Here is a 19,275-nt window from a genome sequence, read left to right on the forward strand (position 1 = left end):
TATATAATTTGGCAGGTTTACCTATTCAAAAATAAATGTACCTGCAATATAAATGGCAGTAAAACAGTCAGACCTGTTTATTATCCCCAAATATTCCCTGTCACGGTTTAAATTTTGAATAGTAAAACACGTGAAAGCGTTCAGGTCAGGACGTCTTTTAGGGGATTAATATTCATTCTCACCACATGGTGGCACTGCTGAGCGGAGACAGGCTAAAGCCAATCATGTGCGTCCATTCGCTGACGTCTCATGAACAGCCAATCAGCGTTCAGCTGTCGGAGTTGCGGTGTTTTCGGTGGAATTTGAATTTTTCCAACGGCGAGCTTCATTTGTGATTGTGTGTGTGCGTTTGATAGAGGAGCGTCGCGCCCAAAGTAAGTGAACTGTTTTCAGCCACTTTAGTCGTAATTAAGCGTTAGTATATGTCATTTCCATAACATTGGCGGTATAACTATTATGTTTAAACCAGTTATGTCGTTATATAACGTGACGTGTCCCCGTACTTGGCAAAACTACGTCAACATTTATAATCAGATTTTGTAAGACAGAAACAATTTACTGTATATATCGGTGACGTATCTAGTTATAGAGCTACTCTTTATATTTGACAGCGTAATATTTACATTATATCTCTTATTTATCAACATCGGTAATATTTCAAATGCGTTATTTGTTCTACAAATGACAATGAATCTAGCATGTTAGCTACCAGCCACGGTAGCCACCATTAACTGTTTACACGGAAAGTTAACATGAACTAACATAGCATGTTAAACTTTATGAACAACTTATGTGTTTATCGGCTAACGTCGTTGTTTACCTTGCGTCTCCTTATCTTGCATTACTGTCTGGTTAAGAAGCACTGACGTTGGTATCATCGTTAATTACTAATTTTTTGATATGCAATACCATACAATTTTATCTATCTATCTGATTATCTATCTGTGTGTGTATGTATATATATATATATATATATATATATATATATATATATATATATATATATATAAATAATTGTATTTAACCATGCACTTAATCAGTATCAGTGTTGGTCACACACACACATCACATCAACATACTTTTTACCATCACTTCAAAATGTGACTTACAACATAGCATCACCTGTGAGTATTGAGCAGTGGCACAAACTGTAGACAATTGAATTTGACTAAATTAATTGTATTATATCACAAGAACAGTTAAATGTCAGCAGCACAGGTCAGTAATTGGCAAACTTCTTTCTGAAAATTATGACAGAACAGCAAAAGAGACACATGCACACATAGGTTTGCACTATTCATTGTCATAATATGCTATATATTACAGTTAAATAATATCATATATATAACACTTTACATACTATGTTCCAGAGCCAATTGATGAGATGTAGGGATTCATCAGTTTTGTGTCCCTGTATGTTTTATTATTTAAATAGATTGGTCAAAATTGCACGACAAGTTTGTGTGGTCAACATTAAGTCACCTAATGAAGTACTCTTTGTTCATGTAGTGGTATTGTTGTTTTGTACTTTCCATGTTCATAAACCGATGTCTGTCCAATCAGATTTTAAACCATGAGTTGGGCGGTGGAGGAGTGGAAGGATGGACTTCCAGCAAAAGCCCTGCAGAAGATCCAGGAGATGGAAGCTCAGCTGGATAAAGCAAAGAAGGAAAGGACCCAGAAACAGTTTCAGCTGGAATCCTTGGAGGCTGCGCTGCAAAAGCAGAAACAAAAGGTCAGAGAGTTCTCAAGAGAAAGATGGAATTCAGCTCAATGAGCTGAAGGAATCTTTCCAAGCATTAACCCATTATCTGCTTCTCTATTTCCAGGTGGATAGTGAGCGTACAGAGACCTCTGCTTTGAAAAGAGAGAACCAGTGTTTAGTAGAGTCATGTGACTCTCTGGAGAAAGCTCGTCAGAAGGTTGCCCATGAACTTGGAGTCAAAGAGCAACAGGTAAACACTGAAGGAATACAACTACTGCTGCTATTACTCTTAATACTACCAGTAATAATAATAATAATAATGATACTGAAAAATATGCATGCAAAATTAAATAAATGAAAATAAAAAGAGGTTTATTTTCATGTAATAAACATCTCATCACATGAAACAACGTTAACTGCATTTTCTCTTTCTGTCCCTGGTACTCATCCACTTATTTTTTCAAGTCTTTCATCTTTTCTGTCTGCCTGTCTTTATACACTGTATTTCATGTTTGTGCCTCACTCACTGATTTGAGTTGCAGTGATTGGTTGACTGGCTTTATATGAGACTTACAATACTTTCACTTGGTCTCAATGGTTTGGTCTGATGTTGCTAAATCTGGATGGATGGATGATTTGGACAAAAATTACAAAGACACAACTGTGATGGCATAAAGAAAATGATGCAGATATGCACAAATATGCAAAATGCACAAGGAAATTAACCTGAATTTTTACATTTTTGTGATGCTCTTGAATCTAGGTCAGCTACCTGGATGGTCAGCTGAACTCCTGCAAGAAGACCATAGATAGACTGGAACAGGAGCTCAAGAAGTGGGTTCACTTATGTATCTATTAATCTATATAGTTGTAGCTCCTGTGATATGGTGTTTTGTCCAGTCCTTATAAACACTGTCTAAAATGACTATACTCATCACTAAATTCATTGTCCTTTGTGATGAAAATATAACAAACAAATGCTTAATTCTCTGCTCAGATACAAAAGTGAACTGGATCGTTCTCAGCCTGCTGGCTCGTCTTCCATGTCATCCTCCTCCTCTGAGCTTCAGCCTTACGTGACTCCACAGAAAAGTTTCTCTACCCCTGCTCCAGTGGCAGCCTATCGACAGCAGGGTACTTCAGTTTATTTTAATGTGTTTTTATTGTCATCTACAGTATATGGGACTTTGTGAGGAGAGTCTCTTTTAAACTGTGTTCATTTTATAGATAATAGATTGGAGGATCTTCAGGAGAAATACAGCCAGGAAGTAGAAGAAAGGAAAAGACTTGAGACTGAACTCAAAGTGTTGCAGGTCAAAGTGAGTAAATAACTATTTCTTTGTTTCTTTGTAGAAAAATTGGATTCTATGTGGATGATATCTTTACTTACTTGTTATTCTCTAGTTGTTGAATCAGTCATCAGTCAGTGTAAGCCACAAGGACATCGCTGCCCGCCAAACTGGATCCTCCATATTCCCATGGCAACAGCAAAATCAGTCTCAGAGCCGCCAATCTCAGGATGCAATGGAAACGCCTTTGAAGAGGCGAGGGACATCAATATGGAACGCTCATGAGGAGACGCCTATCAAAACCAGCCAGAGAATGAGCTCTTCCCAAGCATTGCAGAGTCCAAGTGGATCCTCCCAACAGATGGAACAACTGAAGACTCTCAACCAAGGTGAACTATGTATAACATATTTCTGAGGTTTGCTAGTTTTCTGTAAAATAGTGTCCTGATCATTTACAGCAGAATTTACAGTACTTTTTACCATATTCTTTTTTTAAAAAAACAAACAAAACAGAACTCCGTGGCCGTGTGTCTGAGCTGGAGAGGAATCTGTCCAGTCATGAGAAGGATGTCCGTATTCAGGCCTCCAAACTGCAGGAACTGCAAACGCAACTGAATCAGGCCCGCAAAGACCTGACTGAACGAGACAGAGACCTGTCCAAAATGAGCCACGATCTGAGTCAGGTCACAGACAAACACCAGCAGGTGGAGTCCAAGGTAGTTTTCCATTACAATGTGCACACGCATACATGTTTTTAATGTGCTTGATGGGTACTTTGCGTTCTGCGAAGAAGATGATGTCTAAACTGCAGCACAGTTACAAATTGAATGTGCAGTGTTTCAGTTCATTTGAATACATTCCTCGCAATCCTACTACAAACCTCACACAATTGCTCTATTTAATACGTTATTGTTAAACTAAGTCTAACATTTTCATGTTTTTGACATTTGCACTGACATCGTCAATCTGAGAGATCATTGTATAGTCATAGAGACATATTTTGTGGGAGATTGTTTTTGTCTGCTCAGTTACATGGCTCACAGGAGAGGTACACAGTGACTGAGATATAAATAACTGACAAAAATGAATGACTTGTTCCCAGTGTTGCTCAGTTGAGCTGAGGCTGAAACAAGTCACGGAGGAGATGAGCTGCCAGAGGCACAACGCCGAAATCTGCCGACGTTCCCTGGAGCAGAAACTCAAGGACCAAGAGAGAGACAGTCAGAAGGTGCAACAATTTATATCATCATTAGGGTTTCAGTGTTTTAGTTTTTGATCAGACACTACAGATAAAAACATGCCTTTATATTTTAATAAAAGGGTTTGATAAATGTTATCTTCTGTACAGGAGCTTGCCCAGCTCCAGAGTTCTCATCATGCTTTAGATCAGCAGCTGAACCAGACCCGAACCAAGTTAACACAAGAGATCCAACAGGCCAAGAAAGACTACAATGTCCTGCAGGCCAGCATGGAGAAGGTATGCCCCCCTCCCTTGTTCTTGTATTTACCTCTTGTTCCTGTGCTTGAATCTTCCCCTTCATTCCTTCTTTTCAGATGTCCTTCCAGAAGAGTCAGATGGAGAAGGAGTTGGAGGAACAGAAACAAAAACTGCTGCGGTCAGAGCAGAGCCTTCAGGCCACTCAGACCAGAGAGCAGGACGTCCGCAAGAAGATGGAGGTTTGTTGCTCTTAATAAAACATAAATTTACTTTAATGGTGTATTAACATCCTCCCAGCAAATTTGCAGATAATGCTATCTTCTTAGATAATGATTGAACAATCTCGTTCTCCCGCCAGGAGCTGCAAAGAGACAAGAACACTTTAACGGCCCAGTTTGACCAAAGCAGCAGGCGTCTGTCTCAGTTGGAGGATGAGAAGAAGACTGGCGACCAAAATCTCAAACGCACTCAGGGACAACTGGATGACCTCAGAGGTAAAGGAGATGTAGTGATGACATTGACAGTTATTCGAGGAAGAGTGATATGGAGTTATTAAACTTGTCTTTTTGTTTTTCAGCTAAATCAGAGGGACAAGTGGAAGAGCTTAAAAAACTTCAGTCCAAACTGGAGCAGCAGACTCAGTCTTCAGCCTGTGAGCTGGAAAACCTGAGAAAGACACATTCTGATGCAGAAACCACAAATAACCGGTAAGTATAGTATGACTTTAGAGAAAGAGGCTCACTTTTATAAGACTTTTATTCATCTGTGATTTAATAACAGGGAATATATTTTAATCCCACTGTAGATTACAGAGTGAACTGCAGAAACAGAAGCAGGAGGTGGAGCAGCTGACCAACAGGTTGACAGTACTAGAGAAAGAAAGCCAAGACCTGAAATCGAATCTAACTGCCAGTCAGAATGAGTTGAAGGAAGCGAAACAAGAACATGAGGCTCTGCTGCAGTGGAAGAAAGAGAAGGAGTCGTTGATCAATGGAAGTGAAGCCATGCAAAAGGACCTCACAGGCAAAATTAGCAGCTTGGAGGAGAGTCTTCACTCGCTAAATCAGTCTAATGATGAACTTAAGGTAAGGTGTATTGGCTTCTATATGTTCATGCAGATCAATTACCATTCTCCTGCCCGCAGAATGGTAATTTATTGTGAAAATAATCCATGTTTTCCTTCTGTTATCTCTGTAACTTTTGAGAATCTGTTTAAAGAATAAGAAACATGATGAGCTTCAAAATTCAAACAAAAAAACAAAAGTATTATTTCCCGTTGTCATTATAGAAGCAGCTTGTGGGTGTAGAGAGAGATAAGTCCAGTCTGTCTGCTCACATTGACTCCTTGAAGGGAGAACTCCTCAACAAGTGCACAGATCTGGAGCAAAAAGAGCACGAGCACAATCAGCTGCAGTCTCAACTCTCTGAGGCTGGACAGAAACACAGCAAAGATCTGGAGAATATTGGTGTCCAAGTGGTTCAACTCCAAGCTCAGGTGACTTTTTGAATTGATTATATCATTTTTACCGATTACAATTTCTAGGTTTAAAGATGTTTTACATGTTGAAAATGTGTAAGAAATATGTATCATACATATATATTTTTTTATTTCAACAGGTGAAAGACCTGGAGTTACAGTTGCAGAAAGAAATGACTCGAGCAGAACAAGCTGAGAGGAGAAACACAGAGCTCCAGGAAGAGCACCAGGCAGCCTGTGATCTGGTTCACTCCAAAGAACAGCTGGTTGAACTGGGCCAGGCTGAGATCAGTCAGCTGAGAGAAAGCCTCGATCAGTCCACTGCACAGCTGGAGGCACAAAGTCTCAGGTGAGTTTTTTTTTTACTTCATAATTTTCTGCATCAGTCCACCTTTATGTTATATGTTGATTTGGGCTTTTTCTAAGACACATTTCCATAAAACGTCAGAATGAGCCCATGTGAGAATACAGCAGAAACATTTCCCCTCACTTTAAATTTCTGGAAATGTTCCTGCTTTTGTTTTGCACAACTTACCCTGAAAAATAGCTGCAGCAAACTCTACAAAATGGTTGAACTGAATGTCTGAAAACAGCTTCTGTCATGTCTCTCCCAGGTGGACAGAGGAGAAGGCAGCATTGCTGCAGCAGTGTGAAGATATTGTTTCAGCAAAGGCTGAAGAGATGGAGCAGATCAAGCTGCAGTTGGAGGAGACTCAACAAGAGCTGCTGCTCACCAAAAACCAGGTCCGTTATACTGCATTGTAATATAATTATTTAATGATTAGATATCTTGTTTGCTCATTCTGTTGTTTCCTTTGGAGCTGATACAACTTTATAGGGTTTTACGGTACATGAGAAAATCATGCACCTTAAACCAAATATTTTCTCCTGTCATTTCATTATTTTTTCATTACCAGTAGAAACCTAAGTTGTATCTTCTGTTCATGATTCAGGTCAGCTCCACAGAGAAGTTCCTTAAGGTTCAGGAGCAACTGGGAGCCGAGCTGAAGAAAGAAATAAAGACACTGACAGAAAATGAAGAGGAACACAAAAAGATGTTGGATAAGAAATCGGAAGACCTCAAACTATTGGAAGATGAGCTAAAGGTTCAGAAGGGCCAGACAGAAGAGTGGGAAAAGCAGCTCAAAGAGGCAGAAGCTCAGATTTTATCTGTGGAGAAACAAAGGGATGAGCTGGAAAATGCTGCACAAGGATTGAAGAAAGAAGCAGAGGTAGATGGAAGTATTTTTTTGATGTTGATTTTGATTCAGTGTTAGGCTTTTGTAATTTCAATGCACTTATCAACAACAGCACATATGTCATCTTTATTTGTACCTACACTATATTCACTATTGCATCAATTGTCCTGCTGTGAGCGAATGTCATACACATTCAAATTTGCAATAGAGTCCTGCCATTAAATATATGGGCTTATTAGAGGAAATACAATAGTCATTCATGAAACCTCATGTTGGTTAGGCTATTTGTCTCATGTGTTGGCATTTATGTATCTGTTGGTTTTGCTGTTAATTATAATTGACCAACTGTCTTATTATTTACTGTCACCTTTTTCTCTATAGATAAAATCTATATATTATAGCCATTTCAAAGGCAAACTCCATGTAAAACCTAGCTGACACTATCCCTGTGTGAATAACCCATGTATAATTCCATCCATATTCTGCTTTTTGTTAAGATCTTTCAGCATGGTCAAAGTGAGAGGATCGACCATCTTTTGGTACAAATATCTTCCTTAGAAGAAATGGTAGCTGCGAACAAAGATGCAACAGAGAAGCTTCCAGTCCTGAAGCATGAACTGGATGCGATGAACCAATCCCATGCTGATCTTAAAAAGTCTCTAGAAGCTCTTGAGAAGAGTCACTCATCCATTGTTGAAATCAAGACCAACCTGGAGAACACCTTGACTGAGAAAAGTAGCCTGATGTCTGCTTTGGAACAAGAAGTCAAAGATGTCACAGAGAAGATGATGAAAGAGTCGGAGAGTCACACTTTAGAGATCAAAAATTTCCTCCACAAAGAGAAGAGCTATAAAGAAAAACTTGACACCGCGAAGAAATCAATTACTGCTGCCAAAGCAGAGTCCAGTTTGTGTCGAGAAGAGATAAAGACCATGAAGAAGACTCTGTCTGCGGCTTCCTGTGGCTTGGAGGAAAGAGACAACACGATAAAGAGTCTAAAGGATAGGCTGAACAAAGCAGAGGCAGCACATGCCAAAACCTCAGAGCAGCTAAAGGAGAAGATGGTCGCCATGAACAAAATCAAGGTTGGTCTCTGATTTAATGTTCTTTTTTTTCTCCCTTTACATGTTAGCTGTGTTTAATGAACTATTAAGATTTGGGGTTCTTAATTTGTTTTGGATTTTATGGTTATTTTTTTCTGAAATCTGAACCAGTGATTTTGATATATAAAGGAAATAAAGAGTCATTGATTTTATTTATTATTTATTCACATAAAGGTCCAGTTGGAGATGCTACAAATGGACCTAGAGGACAACGAGACAGCCATGAACTCCTTTGACAGTCAGGTGGAGGAACTGAAGGCGACTATAGCGTCACTGGAGGCTCACCTCGAGCAAAACCAGAGCCTGATGTCTGACATGGAGGTCAGGCTGGAGGACAGCAAAGCCCAGGTAGTTTTCTAAAATAAAACTAAAGCATCATAAATTTGGCATCATCTATACCAGCTCCTGTTGAGAGAAGAGAATATCCCTGGTGAGATAAAATTTAATTCTGTTGCTTTTTCAGGTTTCTGTTTTGGAATCTCGTCTGGAGGAGGTCCAGTCCCAGAACTCGCTGCTAGAGTCAAAGTACATCACAGCTAAAGAGGACTTATTTGAGAGGACCTGTGAAATAACTCGGCTAGAAGAGGATGCTGTTAAACGAACCCAGTTAGAGGAAAACGTTGTTGCATTGGAGTCTAAACTTAATCAGATCACAGCGGAAAATATAAGGTTAGAGACCATCCTAGGGCAGATGGCTGAAGACAAAGAGAACAATCTCAACCTGTTTCTCCAAGAGAAAAACAGCCTAGAGTCTCATTTAAAAGAGTTAACAGATGACAAAGAGCTAGTAATGAATGAAATAATTCAAGTTAATGCTGAGAAGAAACAGCTGGAATTCAGTTTAGACAAACTATCTGAGGAGAATAAACAATTACAGACCAGTGTTCAGCATTTAACTGAAGACGGGCAGCAAATGGAAGAAAAGCTCCATCAAATGGCTGCTGAAAAACATGAAGCTGAATCAACTGTTTGTCAGGTAACAGAGGAGAAGGCACAGCTAGATGTCACCCTCCACCTGATCAATGAAGAGAAGATCAAACCTGAGACAAAACTTACTGAATTAACTTCTGAGAAAAATGATTTGGTTTACAAAATGACTCAAGTAGTCGAGGAAAAGCTTCAGCTGGAAATGAACTATAATCAGTTGACTGAGGACAACATCAAGCTACAGACTAGCTTGAATAAAAGAGCTGAAGAGAAGCTGCAGTTACAGGAAAGCAGTGAGAGACAAGAGAAGGAGGTGGCTTTACTCAAAGAGAAGAATGAGTGCAACCAGCACTTGCTGCAGGTTTCAGAGGAGGAGCACGAAAAGCTTAAGGAGCAACTCAACCTGAGGGAGAAGACAATGGAGGAGGAGAAAAGAGAGCGGTACAGTACATTTTTGTCCTCTCTGAAATGTAGTTGTGTAGTTTAAATAAAGAGATTGGTTTGTTAGGAAATTGCCACAGTTTAAATGTGGGACTACAAGAACGTGTGCTTCAACAGTTGCTGTCTTTCTACCTGCTATAATTATGTGTTTTGTTACAGGAGCCACCAGTTTGAGGCAGAGCAGACCGCACTGCATCACAAACTCACTGGCTTACAGACGGAGCTGACTGTGTTGAAGGAGCAGTACGAGTCACTGCTGGAGCAGGTGGACCAGCAACAGAGGCTCATTCAGCAACTCTCAGCACCAGTGGAAACCCAGAGACTTGGAGAAAACATCGGCAACACTGAGTCTGAGCCAACAGAAACTGGTGGTGAGTGAATATCATGAAACAGTGCAGTGTCTTTAATCTGAATACATACATTTATATAACGTCATCTTTTGATGTCCCAGTTACCTCAGAGGAGTTAGCAGAACAGATCGATGATGAGCCAGCATTTGATACAAGTGCAAATACTGAGTCTCTCTCAGTAAAGGAACCTCTGAGCCCTGTGGTGTTAGACCTGCATGAACTCTCCCACCAGTCAGAGGAGGATTTCAGGTAATAAAAACAAATACACAGCTGCTTGCGTACAATGTAATGTATGCCATGTGTTTCATCATGTGAACAGTAAATCAAATCCCTCTGTTAACTGGTAGCGAGGTACAGTTGTTCCTCAAGGAAGACAATTTTGATCAGGAGATGACGCAGGAACAGCCAGAGAAGGAAGGTCAGGCTCATGTGTCTGATGAAGAGGAGATGAGAAATAATGAGGACGAGGAGCCACTACACCAACATCAACCCTTAGATCAGGTATAAAATAAAACAACTATCAAGATGTTGTTGTCACTCATTGGTATTGGTTTAACAAAAGCTTGGGGATACAGGTCACCCATTTTAACACATCTACAGTATATCCAAGTATTTCCTTCTGCTTGAGTGTCAGTTTTTATGATGCATTTGTTTTTCAGGCTTCCGAAGACGGCAATATTCCCAGAGATGTTCCCAATGATGAACCTGGTGTCCACAAAGTGTCTCAAACCAAAGAATTGCAATCCTGTGGTGAGGAATTAAATTGTGCAGTACTTTTAAATTGTCACCGTATGTTGGCACATACATATATTTCAGCAGAATTTTCGTTCGCCGTAACTTATGACACATTTCGTTGGCCGATATAAACACTGGGCTTTAGAATTTGGGAATTAAGATTCAAATTTGATGTATTCTTATTTTATCTCTTAAACCTTTTAACTTGCATGAATTATTACAGCTATGTTTGAGTATGTTAAAATAACCTTTATTTATTGTATCTCACAGCAACAGATGCATCACAGGAATACAGTGATGTTACTCCTTACAAGGAAATGATCATCAAACAACAAAGCGAACTCCAGACCTTGCGCTCAGACTTTGACCTCCTAAACTCTGAACTGACGCTCAGGAAGGAGCTGACCTCTGACCTGGAAGTTCAAATTCAAAACTTAAGGGAAAAAGTTAGTGCAGCAGGGGAGGCGGCAAACAGTGCTGCACTTAAACTAAATGCTGCTCTGGAGGAGAAGAAGGATCTTACTGACCAGGTAGGAAGGAAAAGCACAATCACAAATGTTACATGAGGTAATGTGTTTATTATTTGATTACAAAAGTTAATGCATTGTGCTCATATTAAGTTGGCACAGCTGTCAGAGGAGAAGGAGACATTCACTCTACAGTTACAAACATCTAAATGCCAACTGGCTGATGTCATAGAGATGCTGGGAGGACTGGAGATGGCCAAAGGTAAATAGTTTTTCTGGTTCCTGAGTCATTCAACCATTTCACAGCTTCAGTATATGGTAGTTTAATAGTCTGTACTATTTTCTGATTGATCAGATTTTTTGTCTTTCTTGTGTAGGTGGATGGGATGAGAAGTTCCTCCAGCAGGAGAGTGAACTGAAGAGGGTTCGCTCTGAGAAAGCTAACCTGGAGCAGCACATCCTGGGCATGGAGTGTGAGCTGGAGATGCTGCAGGAGGAGAGGAACAGACTGAAAGATGAGATAGAGACGCTCAAAAGAACTTGTTCAAGCATGAACCAGCAGATAGAAACATTCAGGACAGAGGTGATTTTAGCAACCAAACCTTTCACAGTTTTAACAGTGTGGTTAGACAGCACTGTTAAGCTCTGCTCTTTTTCCCAGACGAGTCAACTGAGATCTGAGCTTGTGTCCTGCACTGAGGAGCGTGATGAGCTGCACCAGACTTTGGGACAATGGAAAGATAAAGTTAATAGTCTGGAGAAGACGAACTGTGACACCAGGCACCTGATTTCCATTCTGGAGGATGATATCAGAGCAGGAAGAAAAGAGTATGAAGCCCTGCAAGGCACAGAGGAGAAACTGAGGACAGAAATGCAGCAGGTGAGGTTTGTTAGGAGGTTGGTGTGAGGAGCCTGTGGCTTGGTTTCTAGGCCCAATTTCATGTCTGATTATGGTATATTAAGACTATTTGTTAAACACTGTTATTTGTTTTCATACTTTTTTTTTCTCCTCCCCTTAAAGCTGTTGGAGAAGATTAATACGCTGGAGCAGGCGATCTCTGAACAGATTGGAGAGAGAGCCGAGCTAATTGGTTGTCTTAACCAGGTCAAAGAAGAACACACTTCTGCATATCAAAACACTGAGAGCATGGTCAGCAAGATACAGGTAAGAGGGAAGTTTGAAACCAAACATGTTGTATTATATCCAGGCACTAGTGGAGAAATGATTATGGGTGAAACCTCCAGATCAGAAGTGAGGGTAAACTACTTCTTTCCAGTGGCAAAACACTCTGACAGCAGCAGCTGCTGCATGGCTGCAGGATCGTGCTGTTCCTGCAATGCATGAGCATCCTCCAGTTTGTATGTCACCTGACATTGAAACTAACACCCAGGCTTGGTGATGTGAGACTCTAAAAGCTCTTTGTCTGCTGTTGGATAAATAAGATTGTGTCTCACCTCCTTTGGCAGAACACGACTAGCCTTGTTGTCGTTTAAATACTGATACGCTGACAAGTTCATTTAAATTTTATATTTAAATTAGTGTTTTGTTAACAGAATTGGAGTTAATTTGACACATTTTGTGTCACTTTCATGTGTAATGCAAGTTATATTTTGTATTGGAGTATTGGAATTTAAGTCCTCAATGTTGTTTGTTTCGCTGCTATTCCCCAAACCCCAAAGGCTTTAGAGGGAGAGGTGAATCGTCTCTCACAGTCTCTGGAGTCCTCTCTTCTGGAGAAAGGAGAGATTGCTTCTCGTCTGAACTCCACTCAAGACGAGGTCCAGCAGATGAGGACTGGCATTGAAAAACTTCAGGTCCGCATTGAGTCAGATGAGAGGAAGAAAAGGAAGATGGGAGAACTGCTCAAAGGTGACTCCTCGTGTCTTTGGACATTAAATATCCTCTTCAGTTGAGTGATATGTTTTTGCCCTAATTGCGATGCGATGTGTGTATTTGTAGCTGCCCAGAGAAAGTCGGACACGCTGCAGGATCGCATTGAAGCCTTGGAGCGAGAGAAGGAAGATACAGAGCAAAGTCTAGAGGAAGCTGTTATACAGGTATTCTGTTAAAACCAAGCTGAAGACCTTGTAGTGTGAACTTGTCTGAATTTGATATGAAGAGGATTTAAACAACTAAGAAAAGTGTTTCAAAAATAATTTACAAGCTTTATATGCAGCATTTTTTTTTATTGTAACTTTTTTTGTACCCAATGAAATTAATGTATTAAGTAATTTACACAAATAACAGGTTTAAATTTCCCTTATTATATTTATGTTGTGATATTGTCTTACACAGGCGGAGACGGTCAAAGCTGAGTTGGAGGAAGAAAGTAGAAAGGTATTTTATATTAATGTTTTTGCCTGTTTTACACCCTGTCTCACATCTGCCATGTTGTAATATGATTATGTCCTCAAAGGTCTTTAAGGAAATGTATTTGACTCTTTCTTTCTCTTCTGAACCCTCACAAATCTTAGGTGGAGGAGGAAAAGAGAGAGCTCAGTGAGAATCTGTCAGAGATCTCTGCCATGCTAGAAAACCTACGATCTGAGAAAGAACACATGGAGAGAGAGCTGGAAACAAAAAACAAGGAGTTGGAGGAACTGAGGGCCACTAAGGAGGAGCTAGAACAAAAACTGGAGAAGGCAGAAGTAGACAGACAAAAGGAAGAAGAGAGACAGAAAACGATGGTTGAAGAGTTTGGGAAAAGGACAAAAGAAGAAGCAGAGCAACAAATCAAAAAGGTAGACGACCTCCAGACGCAACTGGAAACCTCTCGGCTAAGGGAGATCTCACTCAACCAAAAGATCACAGAAAAGGAAGAGGAGAAAGACATAGTGCAATCTCTGCTGTTCGAGCTAGAGAAGGAAAAACATCTTCTACAGACAGAAGGAGAGAGGCTCTGCTCTCAGAGAGATGAGTGGGAGAACGAAAGAAACAACCTGAGGAGCTGTGTTGAGTCTTTGGAAGAAGAAATTAAAGAGTTTAAATTGTCCATAAAAGCTAAAGAGGAAGATTTAGCACTTTTGGAAAAGGAAAGGGGAGAGGAGGAAACCGATAATAGGCAATCACTTGTAGAATCTATCTCATCTCTTATGGCGGAGAAAGAACAGATGGAGGGGAAAAATGAACAACTTGTAGAGGAACAAGACAAGCTGAGATGCACCTTAATGTCAGTGGAAAAAGAGAGAGATGACCTGCGCTGTACTCTTGCATCTGCAGAAGAAGAGAAAGAAAGGCTAGAGCAAGAGAAGGAGACGGCCATTAATGAAAACCAGAAACTTCAGTCCCATGTTGCTCTGACAGAAAAGGAGAAACTTGAGCTGCAAGAAACACTTTCTTCATTTAGACAAGAGAAGGACAGAGTGGTGGAGGAGAAACAAATGTTAGATGTTGAAAAGCGGGAATTGCAGTCATCTCTTACTGTGATTGAACAGGAGAAAGAGAACCTGCGCTCAGCTCTGACTGCACTTGAGGAAGAGAGACAAAAAGCAGAAGACGAAAGAAAGAAACTCACAGAGGAACAAAAGAGCATTCGCTCTATTGTCACCTCGATGGAAAAAGAGCTGGAAACACACAAACTGTCCATGGTACAGTTGAATGAACAGGTACACACTCAATTTTCCACAGTCACTTTTCAAAATGAGAAGGAGATCATATGCTGCGGTCTTAACATCTCTGTCCTTCTCCTGTAGGTGTCAGAGCTAACGTCCCGCACAGCTCGCCTAACCAAGGAGAGAGACTCTGCTCTGAGCAAAATGAATCTCTGGATGAAAAACTACAAACGGCTTGAGCAGGAGAAGAAGCAGGTGTCAGACAATTCAGGTAACTACACCATCAACTGATGTAACTGGAGTTGGAAATGGTTTGAATCTTTATGCCATTATACCTGGGGCATTTTATTTACAGGCTGTTTCCAGCCCTTCGGTTTTTTTTAACACTATCTCGGGAACATCTTGAGGAAATTCTTCAATCATAGGTTATTGTGACCTCACAAAAAACCTTTCTTGTCTTGTGAATGTTTTACCTTCTGAACAGCTTGAAAAGAAATTTGTGTTTGTGTTTGAACAAATTTATACAGTTCTTTTGGTAAAAATATTACCTTATTTCCATTACTCTGTGGTATCACACAGTTTCAATGAACAGGATGGTGAATGCAGAATTTGATCTGTAAAGAGTCACACATTAATCAAATTTGTGGCTGGTTATCTGAATGAAGCCAAAGAGAACATCGTGATGTGGAGAAAACTGGCTCATTACTGTGCTATAAATGTGTAAGAACTAGAGCCAGTTCAGAAAAATGTGTTGTTTTTTTTTACTTTAGTCACATTTCGTTTCAGAAAATGCAAACAGCACTGAAGACGTTCAGATGGGTGTAAACCAGCTGAAGCCCGAGTCACAGGAAAAAGCCAAGGAGCTGGAAGAAGTGAGGGCAGTCCTTGAAGTAAAGACAAGGAAATTAGAAGAGAGGGAAAAGGAGCTGGAAGAAGTGACAAAACTTCTGGAGGAGAAAAGCACAGAGGCTGACGAGTGCATGGATAAATACTGCAGCTTGATGGTTCAAGTCCACAAACTCGAGGAGTCTAACAATGTACTGACAACACGGATGGAACAGATTACTGCGAGCCAACGCGCCAATGAATGTAACACACCCTCTGGCAGCACTGGTGGTGCTCCTCGCTGCCGGCGCTCAGGAAGGAAGTCTTCCTCCAAGATACACGACAACACAGAGAACGTGGTGCCTTTAACCCCTCAGAGGTCTCCTCATGGCTCAAGTTCAGGGAAACGGGGTCACCAAGACAGCGCCCAGGAGGCCCTGCACAACCTGACAAAGAAGATCAAAGCCAACACTGTGGCTACACCCAACGCAAAGTCTGAACAAGAGGAGGAGGAGTTCAGGCCAGAGGGACTTCCAGAACTGGTGCAGAGAGGTTCGTGTCCAGTGGTAAAATTCAGAGAGAAACATGTGCTGGTGCAAACTAATGAGAGTTAGTGTTTAGGTAATAACTGAGATGAAGAAAGTTAGTAAGATATTAAGTAATGTAAATGCATAAAATGTACTATTTAAAAGGAGTGTGAATCTAAGTAGTTGGCAAAAGAAAGCACTAGCTTCATCATGACTTTGATTCTCTGTCATCTTAGAATCATGTAATTGTCTGTGTACCTCAGGTTTTGCCGATATTCCTATGGGGGAGATGAGTCCTTTCATCATGAGGAGAACCACAGTGAAGCGCTCTAGTCCACGGTTGGCAGCCAAACAGACTAGGCTTATAGCTGCACCTGACAGCCAGGTGAGCACCTACACACACACACACACAGAGTGAAGCACTTGCCCGTCATTTGTTTGTGAGTTGAGCGAAAAAAACATACACAGTGAACACTTTATGTGATGAGATGAGATGTACAGGCTGGAAATTGAAGCAGCTACCTTTTTGAAAAGGAAAGTACAAATGGTACAAGATAGAAAAGACGAGAACCGGTGTAAATAAAAAACGTCTTTATCTTTGTAACCACCTTTGACACACCAGAGAGATGAAGTTGTCCAATCCCAGAGGTGCAAAACACCAGGTCGTTGGCCTCATAGTTTGAAGATTTCACCTTCTTTTACTTGTACTTGACCTTGGGAGTGATGGCTGCTTCCTTTACTGGCACCAGGCTGCTGTGAATGGTCTCAATGTCTCCTCAGATTAAAATCACAGTGGTTTGAGGACGCATTGTCCACATTCCTGAGCTACATGAACGCAGTACGTCTTTAGGACAGATTAGAGACCGGCTCCTCAACTGAGGCCATCTGATCAGTGATAGTTTCTCAGCATTATTACACTAATCAGGGCTCATATGTTCATTCATTTGCAGCCTCCTCCAAAATATTAACACTGATGTGATCACCGCATTGAGAGCTTTGATTCACTCAAGCTGAACCCTCACACCTTATAGTCACTTCAGGTTTGCTTCTTTCTTGTGTCAGGTCAGCTGAAACAAATGAACTCAAAACACAATCTCAAAGTTTTAAAGTCAAACTGGTCAAGAAGAAAAAAAAACAACAGTCCAATAAGGGACAGCCCTTATTGGACTGAACCCTGTTGTCTTATAGTGTGTCCACTTACATTGACGTGTTTCTTTGAGCTGTATAAATGTCCCACTTCAGACTCGATTGTTCTTTTTCCTAATCTCTCTTGTTATTTTGTTCTTTGGCTCCTCCCCTTCAGAGTCCCTCTGCAGACAGGAAGTGTCTTTCCCCGAGCGGCGAGGAGAAACAAGGAGACAACTGTCATGTTCAGTAGACATAATGTTAACACACACACACACACACACAGTCTTGCCCATGTGAAATACACCCATTTACTCACTGCACTGCAGAAGCAACATCTAACTTTCACCTGAAGCAGCTTAAACATCCACACTCTGATTTTCTTCTCAGCATTATTTTTCATTACTGTCTCTGAAGCAGTTTTGGCTCTAAAACATGCGTCTTCACTCTTTAAGAGTCTGTTTATTTTTACCGCTTTTTCTACCTTTTGTCTTTTTTTTACTGTCCCTTTCTTTCTGGAGTATCTTAGAGATGTTTATTCTGTACATGAAACGCAAATAACAGCTTCATCCAACTAAACTTATCAGCTTAATGCTAACGGCAGCTAATGTAGATCCTTCGCTCTGACATTTGAAAGATATTTTTATTTCTTATCTCTTTGTAGCAAATATATAATCGAGCTCCATCCTTTTTTATTTAGATAAAGACTCTTTTTTTTTTCTTGATCATTGTAAATAGTTGATGAATGAGCCTGTTTTTAACTAAACCTTCAAAGTTCAAAGCTCTCGGTCTCATCTTTGCTGCAGTTCTGCTCTCAGTGGGTTTTTTGTTGTCTGTCCGGAGCTTAACAGTTTAGAGTGTAAAAAACTCTTGAACATTAAATTCCACCCCTATTAAATAGTCAAAAAGTATGAGTTTTACGAGTTCAGAAAAATTAAATTTGTGGACTGAAATGAAATGGTCAGTGGAGGCAAACAACCAAATTAAAGAGAAGGTTCAGGTTTGATGATAATATGGTTATATAAGGTGTGCACAGCTCAGTGTCTGCGTATAGAACTTAAACTTAAATTATGTGATCCTGAGGGCAGCTGTGTGACTGCAATATGCCACCACATGGTGGAGACCCTGAGCCATGTGAAGAACAAACTGCACCGACCTGTATTGCAGCGTGAATGAGTGGATGTGCAGTGATGTTTGAATGTGTCAGCCGGTAACTGTCTACACACACCTGTTAGTGAGAGATGAGCTTCACATATCTTTTATCCACCAGATGAAGGGGAACAAAATCTTTCATCAGTTTCAGGGCATTTCATCACATCACGTTAAAGTGTTGTGAAGGCACACCAGCAGCACGCACACTTAATTACAGCCAAGAGGAAAACAGAAATTTCCTTGTTGTAGTGAGCGGTCATAAGAATCTTATACACTTTGGCTTTATGTGGTCATCTGATGTTAAAATGACCAGTGACCTGCTGCTCTGCCACAAATCATAACATACAGTATACACACACTCTGGGTTTGATACATCTGAGCTCTACAGCAAATATACACTCAACTGTAACACTGAAAACAATTAATAGATTTCTATTTACTTACTGAAGTGCAGCTATTTCTAGTCAGTGAACGCAACATTTTGAAGAGAATTAGTGGCACTTTTGTGAGCACGCTAGATAATTATTGTGGCCTATATATGTTATGAAAGGATCTTGTTCTTTGTTTTCCATCATAAGCCTTTTCTTGAAAATGTGAACCATACACTCTGGCTGGTTTGTCCTCTGCTGCTGTTACTGTTAAAACCACAGATTTTACATAAAAAGTGGACATATTCAGCTGGTTGACGCTTAACAGGAAGTAATAATATATCATATGGCCAGCAGTTGACTCTGCAGGTTGCATAGAGAATGCTTCTGAACTTGAACTGAATGGAACTTTATGCAAAAATTAGCTTATTTCTCACTTTATTTATAACATCATTTAACATTTTCCTGGTGAGTAAATGGTCTTTTCAGGTCTTATTCAATACCATGTGACGTCAATTTTGTAAATCATGTCCATTTTGGACGAAAAAAATAGACTAGTACAAGCTAGTAGTGTCTGAGAGGAGCCTGGTTGGAG

General features: G+C 40.3%; 1 protein-coding gene across 1 annotated transcript; it reads left to right on the forward strand.

The window, feature by feature from the left end:
- The first annotated feature begins 309 nt into the window (after positions 1 to 309).
- Positions 310 to 17,941, forward strand: cenpf (centromere protein F). The gene is made up of 38 exons (XM_044030282.1): positions 310 to 374; positions 1,564 to 1,735; positions 1,830 to 1,955; positions 2,469 to 2,539; positions 2,703 to 2,839; positions 2,933 to 3,024; positions 3,110 to 3,383; positions 3,508 to 3,710; positions 4,097 to 4,222; positions 4,343 to 4,471; positions 4,549 to 4,671; positions 4,791 to 4,926; positions 5,010 to 5,139; positions 5,238 to 5,517; positions 5,721 to 5,927; positions 6,050 to 6,258; positions 6,524 to 6,653; positions 6,863 to 7,141; positions 7,606 to 8,193; positions 8,386 to 8,559; positions 8,675 to 9,579; positions 9,739 to 9,950; positions 10,031 to 10,178; positions 10,277 to 10,430; positions 10,589 to 10,679; positions 10,935 to 11,194; positions 11,285 to 11,393; positions 11,509 to 11,714; positions 11,793 to 12,011; positions 12,153 to 12,296; positions 12,812 to 13,001; positions 13,092 to 13,189; positions 13,428 to 13,469; positions 13,607 to 14,737; positions 14,825 to 14,954; positions 15,470 to 16,060; positions 16,299 to 16,420; positions 17,339 to 17,941. The coding sequence occupies exons 2-38, from the start codon at positions 1,574 to 1,576 to the stop codon at positions 17,411 to 17,413; spliced, it is 8,403 nt and encodes a 2,800-aa protein (XP_043886217.1). The 5' UTR covers positions 310 to 374; positions 1,564 to 1,573; the 3' UTR covers positions 17,414 to 17,941.
- Positions 17,942 to 19,275: the final 1,334 nt, after the last annotated feature.

Source organism: Solea senegalensis, linkage group LG7 (assembly GCF_019176455.1).
Source record: "Solea senegalensis isolate Sse05_10M linkage group LG7, IFAPA_SoseM_1, whole genome shotgun sequence".
In the NCBI taxonomy this organism is placed as follows: Eukaryota; Metazoa; Chordata; class Actinopteri; order Pleuronectiformes; family Soleidae; genus Solea; species Solea senegalensis.